At 39.6% G+C, this 14,731-nt stretch overlaps 1 protein-coding gene across 1 annotated transcript; it reads right to left on the minus strand.

Moving 5' to 3' along the window:
- Nucleotides 1-1,416: 1,416 nt before the first annotated feature.
- Nucleotides 1,417-14,690, minus strand: POMP (proteasome maturation protein). The gene is made up of 6 exons (XM_007522391.3): nucleotides 14,510-14,690; nucleotides 12,357-12,454; nucleotides 10,852-10,912; nucleotides 6,852-6,953; nucleotides 4,400-4,493; nucleotides 1,417-1,589 (listed from the first exon to the last, which is right to left on the minus strand). Exons 1-6 carry the CDS (start codon nucleotides 14,510-14,512, stop codon nucleotides 1,522-1,524), a joined length of 426 nt encoding a protein of 141 aa, XP_007522453.1. The 5' UTR covers nucleotides 14,513-14,690; the 3' UTR covers nucleotides 1,417-1,521.
- Between the last annotated feature and the right edge of the window lie 41 nt (nucleotides 14,691-14,731).

Below are 14,731 nucleotides of genomic sequence, written 5' to 3' on the forward strand. Positions count from 1 at the left end.
GTACCACAGGAAAAAAAAAAGGGCAAATATATATGTCAACCCATTATCTGTGACCTTGGGTGAACTTCTGCAGTTTCCGATGGAGGGAATGGATACACAGAACCCTGGTTGATGGAAACAATGTGGAATTATATCAGTTTCTATGGTTTTGTAAATAAATATTGAATCACTCTTTTAAAAAAAAGAACTAAGATACAGAAGAAATGTCTAACTTTTTAAGTCGAACAATAGAAATGATTAAGACTGATAATTCTCAATTTTCTCATAATTTACGTGGGAAATAAGTTTGCAAAAATTGTGTAACAGGCAGTTTTGGAAAAAAATTGTTATATGTTTTGTTTCAAGGTTTGTCCACCTTGACAATTATGGACATTTTGAGCTTAAATAATTCTTGGTTGCAGGGAGTAAACTGAATTCAACAGTTTTACAATATTGAGTAGTAAGTTTTTTTTTTGTTTTTTTAAGACATAAAGGGTATTGCTTAAATGTAAGTTAGGAATTTTCAAATCATCTTCTCTTATTCGACTGTTAAGACTATGTTCTATACATTATATGCTGTTAACAACATTCCGGGCCTCTATCCACTAGATGTCAGTAGCAGCTTCCACTCTCAGCAGCTGTGTCAACCAAAAGTCTCTAGACATTGTAAAATATTCTCGTTCCACCTGAGAAAGGTGATATTGCCTTTAGCTGCAAATATATTAGGTAAGCCAATTTCCTTAAAAATTGAAACAAAAAAGATTTTATCAGTAAATGATGGTTCATTCAAAAAGCTAAGAATCTCTAATTTTCATGTACTAGGTTCGTAAAGATTACCACTGAAACCTGTGGATAGTTTATAATATCCACTAGGAACAATTTTTAAAAACATGAAGGTTAGTTCATTTTTTTAATTGGTTTTGAATGAGATACAGAGACAGACAAGAGCACTGGCTCAGCTCTGGCTTATGGTAGTGCTGGGGACTGAACCTGGCATCTGAGAGCCTCAGGCATAGTCTTCCACATAACCACTGTGCTATCTCCCCAAATGATGAATTAGGAGTTTTTGTTTTATATTTATTTATTTCCTTTTGTTGCCCTTGTTGCTTTATCGTTGTTGTGGCTATTATTATTGTTAATTGCTGTCGTTGTTGTTGGATAGGGGAGAGGAGGGGAAAACAGGGGGGAGAGAAAGATAGACACCTGCAGACCTGCGTCACCGCTTGTGAAGCGACTCCTCTGCAGGTGGGGAGCCAGAGGTTCGAACCGGGATCCTTATGCCGGTCCTTGCGCTTTGTGCCACCTGCGCTTAACCCTCTGCGCTACCGACTCCCCAAATTAGAAGTTTTTAAATAATCTCCCTTTAGTGTTTTCAACTGTCACATGGCCATAAACCAAAGACTCAAACAATTTCAAATAATCACAGATACTACTTAGTCAAAAATCTTCATGTCAGTATTTTTAATGTGTACATCAAACTGTAGTAAAAAGACGGCTATAAACAAGATTCATTGCCTTTATTTTCACGGCCACCATATTGCATTACAGTAAACCGAGTTTATATTCCACCATCAAGTGCGGTTCTCCCATCAGTTCACTTTGTGATGGATCTAAAAACAAACAAAAACAAGCATATTAAAGATTCTCAAAAAAAGATAAATTCAACTGATTCCACCCACATGAAAGTCTAGACAGGTGAAACTAATTTTCTAAAGTAACAAAACATAGGCCAGTGGGTGCTGAGGTGGGGGGTAGGGCAGGTGGCAGGTCCTGATTACAAGAAAATTTGGGGGATAACATATATGTGTAAACACATACGCTCATGCACACACACACTTTAATGAGAAACCTGGCACTACACAGATCTGGCGCATGGTGGTGCCAAGGATTGAAGCCGGAGTCCCAAGGATGAAAGGCTGATGCACTACTGCCATGCCAACTCTCTAAATCAAACTTTATCATGATCCAGGGCACAGTTACACAGTTATATACAACTGCTAAAATTCAGACACGCTCACTTAAAATAGGTAAAATTTATTATATGTTCTATTGTACCTTAACACAGCTGATTTGAAAAGAAAAAACAAACTGGAAAAGCTCTCCTTTTCCCAAAGTCCTTAAATTCCCACAGTTTTCCTGATTACTCAATTACAGTCTCTAAGAGATAACAAGATCTCTTAAAAACATGTTATCTCTACTACTTTGTATTTGTTTCATATGCACGTACACAGATAAAAAACAACCTTGATTGTTATTTTTGTAGACAAAAGTCACAGTTTAACTGTCAGTACATCAAAATGTTTTTTTTTAATTTTTTTATATTTATTTTCCCTTTTGTTGCCCTTGTTGTTTTTTATTGTTGTTGTAGTTATTGTTGTTACTGATGTCGTCATTATTGGGTAGGACAGAGAGAAATGGAGAGGGGAAGACAGAAAGGAGGAGAGAAAGAAAGACACCTGCAGACCTGCTTCACCACCTGTGAAGCAACTCCACTGCAGGAGCCAGGGGCTCGAACCAGGATTCTCATGCCAGTCCTTGCGCTTTGTGCCATGTGTGCTTAACCCGCTGTGCTACCGCCCGACTCCCAATCCAAAAGGTTTTGAATGCTAAGAGTTAGTATCCAAAGGCAAATAATGACTTTTTTTCCTTCTGTAGCCCTCTACTCATTTTTCTGCACAGGACCAGAAACAGAATAAAAACTCACAAACTACTCTGTAAAATACACTTAGTTTATACTTTAAAATGTCTACATATGAGTACACAGAAAAAGCACAAGAGACATTCGTTACAGCACTGAATCAATCACTTGCGCCAGAAAGCAGGGGATCAGGTGTTCTAGCACCTCTGCTGTCATTGGAGGGTGAACTGGGCCAATTGATTAGTCAGTAGCCTCATTTTGAAGTGAGAAAACTATAGTAAACAAAGGTCTCTGGTTTTGACTTTACTACTGGGTTGTTGGAAGACTCGTGACGTATTTTTCCATGTTTATCTAGGCAAAAATGCAGTTTTTCTGACAATCCAATATTATCCTTCGCACACTCCCTACTCTTTCCTGTAAGATATGCAGATTTTTCTAGATAAAGCACTTCTATTATGAATGGGCAAAACCTTCATCACCATCAATACTTTAAAAAAATGTAAATGTGAGAAATATACAGATTTCATCACAGGGGCTGAGGATACAGCACAGTGGCTATGTCAAGCGTCTTTCGTGCCTAAGGCACCAAAGGTCCTACATTCAATCCCCAGCACCACCATAAGCCTGAGCTAAGCAGTACACTGGTAAAAATAAATACAATGTATTAAATAAAAATAGATTTTCATCACTGCTGAATAGTCTCTATAATGTTAGGTTAACCAACTATTCCTTCATCAATAGCCTTAAAATACTTTTTGGGTCAAAGTTTATTATCTATCAGTTTTATCTGTTTAATGTTGATCTCCCCCATTAGGAAGACAGAGATTTTTTTTCATCACTGTATCTTCAAAGTTAATAAAAATGCCTGACAAAGTATCTGACTCACTGAGAATGTTCAGTTAGTTTCTCTCCTTTCTTTTAAAGAATTACAGAAAATGGTTTTTAAATGAGCACATTTAAAAAACTAATTAAAAGATCAAAAATATAAAAATGAGTTGTCTCTCATTCATTTTAAATGATTTTCTAAATTCGATGTAAGAGCTTAGGCATTTTAGGTTTTCCTGCATTCAAAAGCCTCCTGGGGGTAAATTCTTACAGAGGAGGCTCACTGGACTTCTGCTGTGCCCACAGCATTTCCTTACTGGATGTCGGTATGTATGGACACAAGACGAATGGAATTTAATCTTGCTGGGGTTATCTGTTTCTCCTGAACTGATGGCGGCATAATGAGCAGAAGCAAAACTGAACAGAATTTTGTTTGTTTATCTTCCTCAGGACCATAAAAATAGAGGGTGCCACTACATGTATTGTTCTTAAGTCATTCAATTTATACATAATACAATTATTCAAGTAAGTTTTTTAAAAAAAAAAAAATTCTTTTTTTCCTACTCGCCATCTATAGAAAAACAAAAATTGCAGGGGCCCACTTTCCCAAAAAACTTTTATTTATTTTAGTTGTTTTAAAACCTAGTCATTGTATAAAAAAATAATCACTGATTAAACAATTCTAAGAATACTGTAGTACTTGCAAACCAGACATTATCCACATGACATGAAATAGGAGAGCACTATTACTTGACTGAAATAACTACTTCAGTATAATTTCTACTTTTTAAAGCCACAAAAGTACTATTACTACCACTAAAATTTATCAAATGTGAGCCGAATCAACTATAACCTCTATAATGTCAGTGCTGCTATTATGTTTGTTGTTCTTGATCTGCATATTGGGGCTCCCCCCCAAAAAAAATAAATAAATAAGAGATGCTGAAGAACACTTACCATTAAGAATATCTTCAAACCCAATAGTTTCATCATTACCCCTCAAAATATCCAGTGAAAGGTTTGAGCTCGGAAGAAATGGAAGACGCTGAACCTTTAGAGAAAGTATAAAAAGGCAAGATTAGAAAAGTCAAATGGGGGGGGAACAAAATATAGTTCAATTTCATGATCTCTATTCTTTGAAAAGTTCACAAAAATAATGAAAATATCAGTGCAACAGGGGGTGGGGCCTTATTTGCACTAAAAATAATAGTGGTGGCCAGAAAATAAAGATCAGTATTACCTGTGGGTCCTTCAAAAAGCACAGTGTCGGTCCAATCCTGTGCTTTCACTTTTTCAAGTATTACTTTGGGGAGGGGGGAATCAAACAGCTTCCAGAATGACTGACATTAAGGGAATATACTAGAAAAGGCATAATGCTGGCCAGGTGAAAGAAAAGAATTTATAGCTGGAAGGATAACTGCAAAATCCAAGTGATGTGAGAACATAACTCTCTCTAGCTGGGAAGTTGCGAGTAGTTGAGGAGGGTGTGGAGTATGATGGAGTGCAAGGACAAGGCAGTTTGGGAAGAGTCACATGAAGGAGCTGGAATTTACTTTGAAGGCAAAGTGAAGGGAGTGGCATGATCAAACTCATGTTTTTCAAAGAAGATCCTAGAGTATGTGCAGTAGATTAGTGTGCAGCCAAGTATAGGTGTGGCATTAAAGTGTGTGGGGGTGTAGTGAGGGGGGATGGTATTCCAGACAAAGCATGGTAGAGATCAGAATTCGTGTAATAGCAGTTGTGAAAATACACAACTGGTCACTGGCAGCCAGGACAAAATACTGGATGAGATATCCAAGACTAAAGTTCCAATTTCCACCTGTACAGAAACCCATTTTGCAAGACAGAATATGTGACAGCAATCAGTTACTCTGTATTTGTGCATGTGCTTTATTGGACTTCAACTGAGAAGCTGATAGGTGTATAGCTCATGAATATTATAACTCGAGAGTTATAACTACAACCAAAGGAATAGATATGAAATAGTAGGATGATGAAAAGTCCCGAAACGGGGTACTAACAAAAGATTTCAAGGAGCATTAAAAAAAAAAAAAAAAACTGCACAGAACAAGAAGACAACAGCAAAGTTTGGTATTCCAAAAATCAAAAGAAGCAAAAAGGAACAACTCAGAGGTGGCTCAGTAATTAGGTACTGGACTCTCAAGCAGGAGAGTCCGAGTTCAATCCCCAGCATCACATGTGCTAGAGTGATGTTCTGGTTCTCTCTCTTCCTCTCTCATTATTAAATAAAATCTCTGATCATTTGGATAGTATGCTGCAACGCAGGTTTGAGTCTAGCCCACAGACACTGAAGGCAGCTTCGGTCTCTTTCATTCTGTCTCTTAGTCTCACTGCCCCTATCTAAAAAATACAAATAAATTAATCTTTGGGGGGAAAAAAGAATAAGAATGAAGGAAGGAGTCATTCATGGTAGATACAGAGGGATAGCCAGCTAGCTGAAAATGCCCAGTGTTCCAGAGCAGCTTCTCTGGTACAATAAGAGCAGAAAACTGCACTGAGCAAATGGGAAGTAAAGGAATAAATATTAAAAAGTAAGCAGCTTAAAATAATTTTTTATTAGCTTTGTTTATTGGATAGACAGACAGAAATTGAGAGGGAAGGAGGAGCTAGAGGAGGAGAGACAGAAACACCTGCAGCCCTGCTTCACCTCTTACAAAGCTTTTGCCCTGCAGATAGGGACCAGGGGGCTTGAACCTGGGTCCCTGCACATCGTAGCATGTGTGCTCAATCAGGTGCACCACCACCCAGCCCCTAAGTAAGCTGCTTTTAAAAGATGTTCAGTTAATAAAAGGGTACTCATTAAAAAGTTGCTTACGAAAGATTTGGGCTTGATAGAATTGTTTTCTTCTGACTAAAGAGACAATTTCAAATATGTATGTGTTGCTGAAAGCTGACACAAGGTAAGTTTCTAACAGCGAGTCTATAATTTCAGTGAGTTTTCCAGTTAGTAGCTTATTTTCCTCTACAAAGTACGAACTGAAGTCATATCCTAGAGAGAAGGAAAGCAGAACAGGAGATAGGGTAGACAATTAAATGAGGCTTATACAGTTAATATTACAACAGAATAGTTCTTCCAACTGATATCAACACATACATAAAAGTCATTCAAAGGGGCCAGGTGGTGGCACACCGAAGGATCCCAGTCAAGACACTAGCTCCCCACCTACGGGGGTGGGAGGTCACCCCACAAGTGGTGAAGCAGGTCTGTGGGTGTCTATCTTTCTCTCTCCCTATCTTCCCTTCCCCTCTCAATTTTTCTGTTCTAACCAAAAAATCGGAAAAAAAAAAAAAAAGTGGCCATAAGAGCAGTGGATTCAGAGTGTAGGCAATGAGCCCCAGTAATAACCTGGAGGCAAAAAAAAAAAAAAAAAGTCATTCAAATTCTTACCTGCTGCACAGCCTTGAATTCCATTTGTAATTTCAGTGGAGCAAATAGACCCTGAATGTTTCTCAGTGTGGAAAAATTCATTTTATCTTGGTTGAGCTGGAACTACAAAAGACAAACATATAGTTTTAAATGTTATACTCAACATTCTGCATTCAAAAATTTTACTGCAGGTATAGACGTAACACAGTAACTAGCTACATGGTTTTACTATCTAAAACTGAAATAAAAGCAAAGTACTTTTATTAGTTTTCAGTACTTGTTAGGATATGCCTCTATTATACTCAGCATGGAGGTGTGTATGTCAGCATAAAAATTACATTTTAAATCTGAATGTACAGCCTTTTTTTCTGTACCAAGAATGTAGCTCAGTGACAGAACAAAATGCTTTTCATGTATGAGGCCTTCTTTCTGTTCAATGCCTGAAACATTCCCCTTACTTAAACTGGATGTTGATAAACAATTTTTGTCCTGGAATTATACTTTTAACTAAGCACTGATATTCTTTTTTAAAATTTTTATTTATTTATTTTCCCTTGTTACCCTTGTTGTTTTTATTGTTGTTGTAGTTATTATTGTTGTCGTCATTGTTACATGGACAGAGAGAAATGGAGAGAGGAGGGGAAGGCAGAGAGGGGGAGAGAAAAATAGACACCTGCAGAACTGCTTCACCGCCTGTGAAGCCACACCACTGTAGGTGGGAAGCTGGGAGCTCGAAACGGGATCCTTACGGACCACGTGTGCTTAACCCACTACGCTACGGCCCAACTCCCTGGAGCACTGGTATTCTTAAAAAAAAAAAACAAAAAAAAAAACACTTTGTAGCAGTTTAATATGACTTACACAAAATAAATCAACCTGACTCATGGACATACAATTTCTTAAAGTGGTTTTAAAAGATGGTGAACATGACATACAAATAAATCGGAATAAAGATCTGTTGGAGGAGATAAGGTAATTATGAGGTAAAATGACCTCTGTGATCATTTGTTATATGCACAGCACATTTTAGAATATGCTTCACAGAGAATTACCTTTCTTTCTAAAAGATTCCTTTATGGATTTATTAATGAGAAACAGACTGAGAGACAGGAAGAACCAGTTTCACTTGGGCACATGTGATTCTAGGGATTGAATTTAAGACCTCATGCTTTTGAGATCAATACTTCATCCACTGTGTCAATCACCCAAGACATTTTTTTTGTTTAAGTTGAAGGTCTGAGGCCACAGTGCACGGCCAGCCTATTGATGCCATTTTTCCCCAACAGGTACTCACCTCATGTCTGTGTTATATGTAATTAAGGCACGACTATTTTCATATATAACAGTACTGCAATAATTAATAACTACAGGAGAGTGTAAACACTAGAAAGCAGAGAAATTCATGTGGCTTACTTTATTATGTGGTCTGAAATAAAACCTGCACTATCTCTGGGATATGCCTGTGCAGTATACTCTCTTAATAAGATCCTGACGTAACAGTCATTTTAATAAAAAAAATCATTGAGATTAGTGCTCTCTTAGAACATAATTAGTGGTCAGATATATGAAATTTCAAGGTAAGATATCTAAAAATAAAGTCTCTAATAAGTTTAACTTCATAGCAAAATGTGATTGATGGCCTCTCCAGAAAATATCCAAACTTTTACCATGATCTGAAATTCTAATTCAAGGAGTTGCTTTAAATATAAAGTCCCATAATACAAATTTACTTATTTATTTATTTTTACCAGAGCACTGCTCAGCTCTGGCTTTTCATGGTGCAGGGGACTGAACCTGGGACTTCTGGAGCCTCAGGCATGAGAGCTTATTTGCATAACCATTATGCTAACTATCAACTACCAACAAATTTATTTTTTTTTTAAATCTGTGCATTATTTTTTAAAAATATTTTTATTTATTATTGGATAGAAACAGAGAGAAATTGAGAGGGAGAGACAGAGAGACACCTACAGTCCTGCTTCACCACCTGTAAAGCTTTCCCCTGCAGGTGGGGACCAGGGGCTTGAACCTGGGTCCTTGTGCACTGTAGTATGTGCACTTAATCAGGTGCACCATGACCTGGCACCCCACAAATTTACTTAACAATTAAAGTTTATATAGATGAACAGATACATCTTGCAATGTGATGGTAAACTCCATTTACTAATCAACACCCCCCCACATACACACACACACACAGGATTTACTCCTCTGGGTCAAAGTTTGTAGATTATCAAAAGAACGTGAGGGAAATACCATAGCTCTGAAGCGGTGGGGGTTGGGCTTAAAACTCATGTTGTGTCAAACATGCAGTTGCATTATGCAAGTGAATTATTTTGTTGGTCCCATATACTTAATTATTTGCAACCATGCAAAATTAGGCCCTGTGATAATATGGAACAAAAGAAAAAAAACCAATCTGCCCCACAGGCAGTTAGTTATACAGTGTAGGTAGGAAAACATTACATAAAAGATCAGGGCTTATCAACCCCCAGCAAGGACGACTGACATCTGAGGTCAGACAATTCTTTGTTGAGGGAGGGAGGGAGGAGCTTGCGCACTGTTGGCTATCTAGCAGCATTCCTGACTTTTATCCATCCAACAGATGTTAGTACCAAAGACCATCTTCCTAACACCACGTGACAACCAGACTTTGCCAAATGTCCCTTTGTGGACAAAATCATTCAGAGTTGAGAATCACTGGTACATCAATAGGTGACAGTGATGTCCTCTTACATCATCACTGCTGAAGTTCTCAATCATAGAACGTTATTATATGACAGTATGTGCCAATATGAACTCCATTTTACAGATGAGAAAACAGAGAATAAACAACTCATCCAATTTTACTTTGCTACTAAGTATGTCAAGAAATTGAAATATATATGATTCAACCAGACAACCCAAGCTAAAGGACTGAAAAGTGTTACATTTCAACAGTCACTAGTCAAGTAAATAGAAAAAACTACATAGAGGCAAAATAAAGGCTGAGTCTCAAGAGATAATATACAAAGTTTCTCTTAACACACATTGCTCAGAACTTTTCCAAATCTAATGGCCAAATATATAGGGAAATGATATTGTAATCTCCCTTTTTTAAAATTATCTTTATTTATTTATTTATTGGACAGCCAGAAATTGAGAAGGGGGGAGGTGATAGGGAGAGACAGAGACAACTGCAGCACTGTTTCACTACTGGCAAAGCCTTCCCCACTGCAAGTGGGGACTGGGGGCTCAAACCTGAGTCCTTGCACTGTAACATGTGTGCTCAACCAGGTGTGCCACCCTATGAGCTCCATTTTATTATAAAGACCAAGACTAGTAACTGTACTTTTCAGTGGTAAATATAATCTACTGGTTTGAGAGACTTGGAGATCAATAGTAAAATGGCAGAGAAATATAAAAGGAAAAAAGACTACCAAATGGGAAAATACATTATGAACAAAATAGAATGTCAGACCAATTTTTATAACTGTCCATTACAAAGATAACATACAAAGGGTACTTTAGTGGAGCAAAATAATGATTATTCTAAGTCCACTCTAGCCGGGTGTGGTGGTGCTGTCTGTAGTCCCAGCTACTCCGGAGGCTGAGGCTGGAGGATCTCTCGAACCCAGGACTTCTACTCTGCTGATAGGGGGTCTGCACTAAGTTCAGCATCATTATGGTGACCTCCTGGGAGCGGGGGCCACCCAGGTTACCACAGGAGGGGTGAACTGGCCCAGGTCGGAAACAGATCACATCAAAGCCCACTCTAAAGAATATGAAAAACCAGGCCTCCTTCATGGTCAAATGCTTAATATCTGAACTGTCTTAATAAAAATCAAATTGTAACAGTCTGGACAATGGCTCAAGCACAAAAGGGCACAGGACTTGCATGTCTAAGGATCTGGATTCGACCCCCAGCAATGTATATACTGAAGCAATGCCATCGTCTCTCACAAATAATACACACACATGTAAGTCACAGAAGTATGATAATTTTTTTATTAGAGGATAAAGGCAAAGGTAACATACTTACATTTTTTTCTGATAATTCAAGAGGGTGACTAGGCAAAAGTTCATTTTTCACACAAGAAAAGCTGAAAAAAAATAAGAGGAAATTAAATATCACCCAATACCCAAAGTTTAAAATCAGTCAGGCTGGAGAGTTTTCTGGGGATGATCAAACTGTCTTGTATTTTCTAACAGCAGTTACAGGAATTGGATTTATTAAATTGGATGTATTTATTTCACAAGCGGTGAAGCAGGTCTGCAGGTGTCTATCTTTCTCTTTCTGTCTCTATCTTCCCCTCCTCTTTCCATTTCTTGTCCCATCCGCAACAACAACATCAGTAACAACAATAACCACAGCAATGATAAAAAACAACCAGGGCAATGAAAGGGGAAAAAAATAGCCTCCAGGAGCAGTGGATAGAGTGGTACAGGCACCAAGCCCCAAAAATAACCCTGGAGGCAAAAATAAGTAAATAAATAAATAAAAGAAAAATAAAGCAAACTCCCAAACACAGCATGCTTATGGGAGAAAACTATCAACTTCTTTTAGTAAGCAGAAAAACCTGCAGTACCACCAATGGAGACCCAAATATACAAAAACATACAGGGGAACGGAGGGCAGGCTATATCGGCATGGTGAAGCTAGAAGAGTAAGAGCAACTGAGTACTTACTAACGTCAAGTACTAGTTAAGTATTTTCATGTATTAATCTATTCCTCAAAATAAAATGTGTGTTATTAACAGCCCTATTATATAGATTGAAGACATTGAGACAAATAAGAATTAAGTAACTTGCCCAAGTAAAGGCACCCAACTAGAAGCCAGCAGTCAGGCTCAAATTCCATGCAGCTTCAATCTGGAGCTTGTGCTCTTAACTGCAGTGTTCTTCTAAAGAAAAGGGTCTGGTGTGGTCCGGGAGGTGGTGCAGTGAATAAAGCATTGGACTCTCAAGCATGAGGTCTTGAGTTCGATCCCTGGCAGCACATGTACCAGAGTGATGTCTGGTTCTTTCTCTTTCTTATCAATCAATAAATATATCTAAAAGGGGGGGGGCTGGTAATGGCAAACCTGGTTGAGCAAACGTTACAATGAACAAGAAGCTGGGTTTGAGCCCCTGGTCCCCACCTGAAGGGGGAAAGCTTTGCTACAGGTGTCTCTCTCCCTCCCTACCCTCTCAATTTCTGGCTGTCTCTATCCAATAAATAAAGATAATAAACTTTAAAGAAGTGTATTGCTACAAAAGCTAATAATGCGACAAATGGTCCTCTGAGTTACCAGTAGCAATCAGAACCCTAGCAAATCATGCTAGGTATTAACTCCCAAGAGGATGCCTTTATCCTATGTTAGTACTCTGATAAGTTACTACATCTGCCATAGACAACATTTAGCTTCCTGCTCTTCCCCAGATCAAGATACATTATCTACTATCTCCCAAATAACACATATTTATAAACCATTATAATATTGTGAAAAGTAATTCGCAGAAGCATTTTATTATAACAAAGTGAAAGTCACAACTTTTTCATATACCCTTTTCGAAGAAGATCATGGCTTTCAAAAGGTCCACTTGCTGAAAGTTCAGTAACTGGAATACTGTCCTTTAGCTGAGATCCAAGTCCTCTGGCATTCTACAACAGCAAAAAAATACAAAAAAAAAAAAACAAAAAAACTCAAGCCATAGAAAATGCAGGAACTAGAAACCAGAAAGAAACTGTCATTAAAAAGCCAATAGTTTACGTAATTATGATGAACCCACAGCATTTATAGGAGGCCATATGTTGTACAGTGAAAAACATCAAATTTGGGGCTAGACAGGAAACCTGAGTTGATTTCCACATGTTGTCAAAGTGAAAGACATTCCAAGAGGCAGGGCAGTGGGCACTACCATCAGCAAGAACCAGGTTCAAGTCCCTGTCCCCACTTGCAGAGGGAAAGCTTCACAAGTGGTGGAATAGTGCTGCAGGTATCTTTCTCTTTTCCTTTATCAGAAAAAGGGAAAATGACTACTGAGAATGATGGAGTCACCAAAACTAGTGGAATGAATAAAAATTAACTGAATGATAGTCCAGGAAAAGAAAAGTAGGGGCGGTGGAACAAAGGTACAAAGATTTACATGAATAAGTTACAAGTAGTCTGAGACGGTTAAGTACATGCTACAACAGGTAAAGCATTTGAAGCTGACTTGCTGCTCGAGCACAACATTCCTTCAATTCTGCATTAAAAATGTAAAATAGGTACAAGTAGTTTGGCACCCAGTTTGTTACTATTCTAGAAGAAAGTACCCTGAGAAACCAGTGTTTAAAATAAGTACTGATTGCTCAATTCATTTGTGTGCTGTATTAGGAGGCCTAGCACTCTATTCTGCCCAAGGATAGACACTACACTTGTCCAGGTTCTAACACCTGGTTTCCTTTAACAGCATCCTACAAGATCTTAATGCCTTCTGTACATCAAGTTTCTCCTAAAATCCATGACCTCACCATCTCCCTCAAAGCTGTTTAATAAATAACCGTTTTCCTGTTTGACCAATGCTCTGTCTGAAGAATCAAGTCCAGGGTTCTTAGCTTGAAACCCTAGAAACTACACAATCATTTTCAACTCCCCTACACAGAATTAATCAGAAAAATAATCTGGGGTACAGTGTGGACTGTCACTAACCTAAGTGTGTGGCTGTGATCAAGACACACAACCTTTCTGGACTTGTTTATTCACCTGGTCCAGTTGCCCGCACTCCTCCCAGGGCTAGAGTTATACCCCTTTCCAAATCTATCCCCTGTGACTTTACTACATGGATATATATTCTCATTCTTCCTGGTGGATTTACTGTAATGTGATGAAAGAAAAAGGTCCTTCGACCGACACAGTACAAGAGTCCTGATATCGGGATTCCACTGCCATCATGCCCCAGTGTGCTTCTGTCCCAATCCTGTTTACCAGGTTTAGTACTTGATGCTTCTAATAAGTGATAGAAGGAAACAAATCTCACAAAAGCGTAATTATCTCATTACATTCGAGTGTTTAAAGCCACAGCAAAAACCCTTCTCCAGTGATCACCAGTGATTGCCAATGGCAGCTCCATAGATCTGGATTATTTATCAGCAGTATTGGTTCTAGATTCGGAAGCAATGGCAACAGCGAGTCTTTCTCCAAAGGCACAACTTTCCGGAGTTGGAGGGGGAGGAGGAGGAGATGCCCTGGACGATACTGACAACCGGGGAGACTATGGACTGATATCCCACCGACAGCTAACAACCACCACCAACAAAAAGCTCCCGAAGATGTAAAGTGACTCTGAGTCACAAGAATGTGGCCGGGCGGTGTGGGGGAGTTCTCGCTGCGTTTCCGAGAGGTTTGAAGACCGGCACTTTGGAAACTTCTGCTCCGTAGGGCTAAGGGGCCGGGGCCGGGGGCGCCGGGGAAGGCAGGGCGCAAACCGAGAGGAGACACGCCGGGTGGGGAGAACGAGAAAGCGACGTCGCGGGATCCGCGAGGAGGCTGCAAGCACGAACCCCGCAACCCCATGACTCGACAGAGCATGGCGTCTGAGCCCGGCCTCGTCCCCAGTGTCGCCACCAGCACCGACACCGGGGGAACAAGCTGGGGGTGGGGAGGAGCAGCCTGTTCTTGCCAGGCCACGATCCCCAGCCCGTCGGGAACTGGGGTCACCCAGAGGAATCACTCACCATCTTCAAACCGCTCGGCGAACAGCTTCTCCGTCCCGTTACAGTCAGCCGTCCTCGTCGCTCACTTCCGTTTCCGGGGTTGGCTCCCCCCACGTCCGCCGGAAGTGCGTCCGTCCGGGAGCGGAAGGAAGGAGGGCGCGGGGCACCCTGAGGGAGCGGCGCGGGGCTACGGCTCCCACGCCTCCAGTCTCGAGGGGCCCGGGGTCAAGGGCGCAGTCGGGG

This window comes from Erinaceus europaeus, chromosome 5, assembly GCF_950295315.1.
Source record: "Erinaceus europaeus chromosome 5, mEriEur2.1, whole genome shotgun sequence".
NCBI lineage: Eukaryota > Metazoa > Chordata > Mammalia > Eulipotyphla > Erinaceidae > Erinaceus > Erinaceus europaeus.

What these genes read in the sequence shown, in the direction of transcription:
- POMP (XM_007522391.3), bottom strand. An exon ending in CATGATCTTCTTCGAAAAGG is followed by an intron (nt 10,913 to 12,356) that starts GTATATGAAAAA and finishes ATTTTTTTTCAG; the next exon opens with CTTTTCTTGTGTGAAAAATG. An exon ending in TTGAATTATCAGAAAAAAAT is followed by an intron (nt 6,954 to 10,851) that starts GTAAGTATGTTA and finishes TGTCTTTTGTAG; the next exon opens with TTCCAGCTCAACCAAGATAA.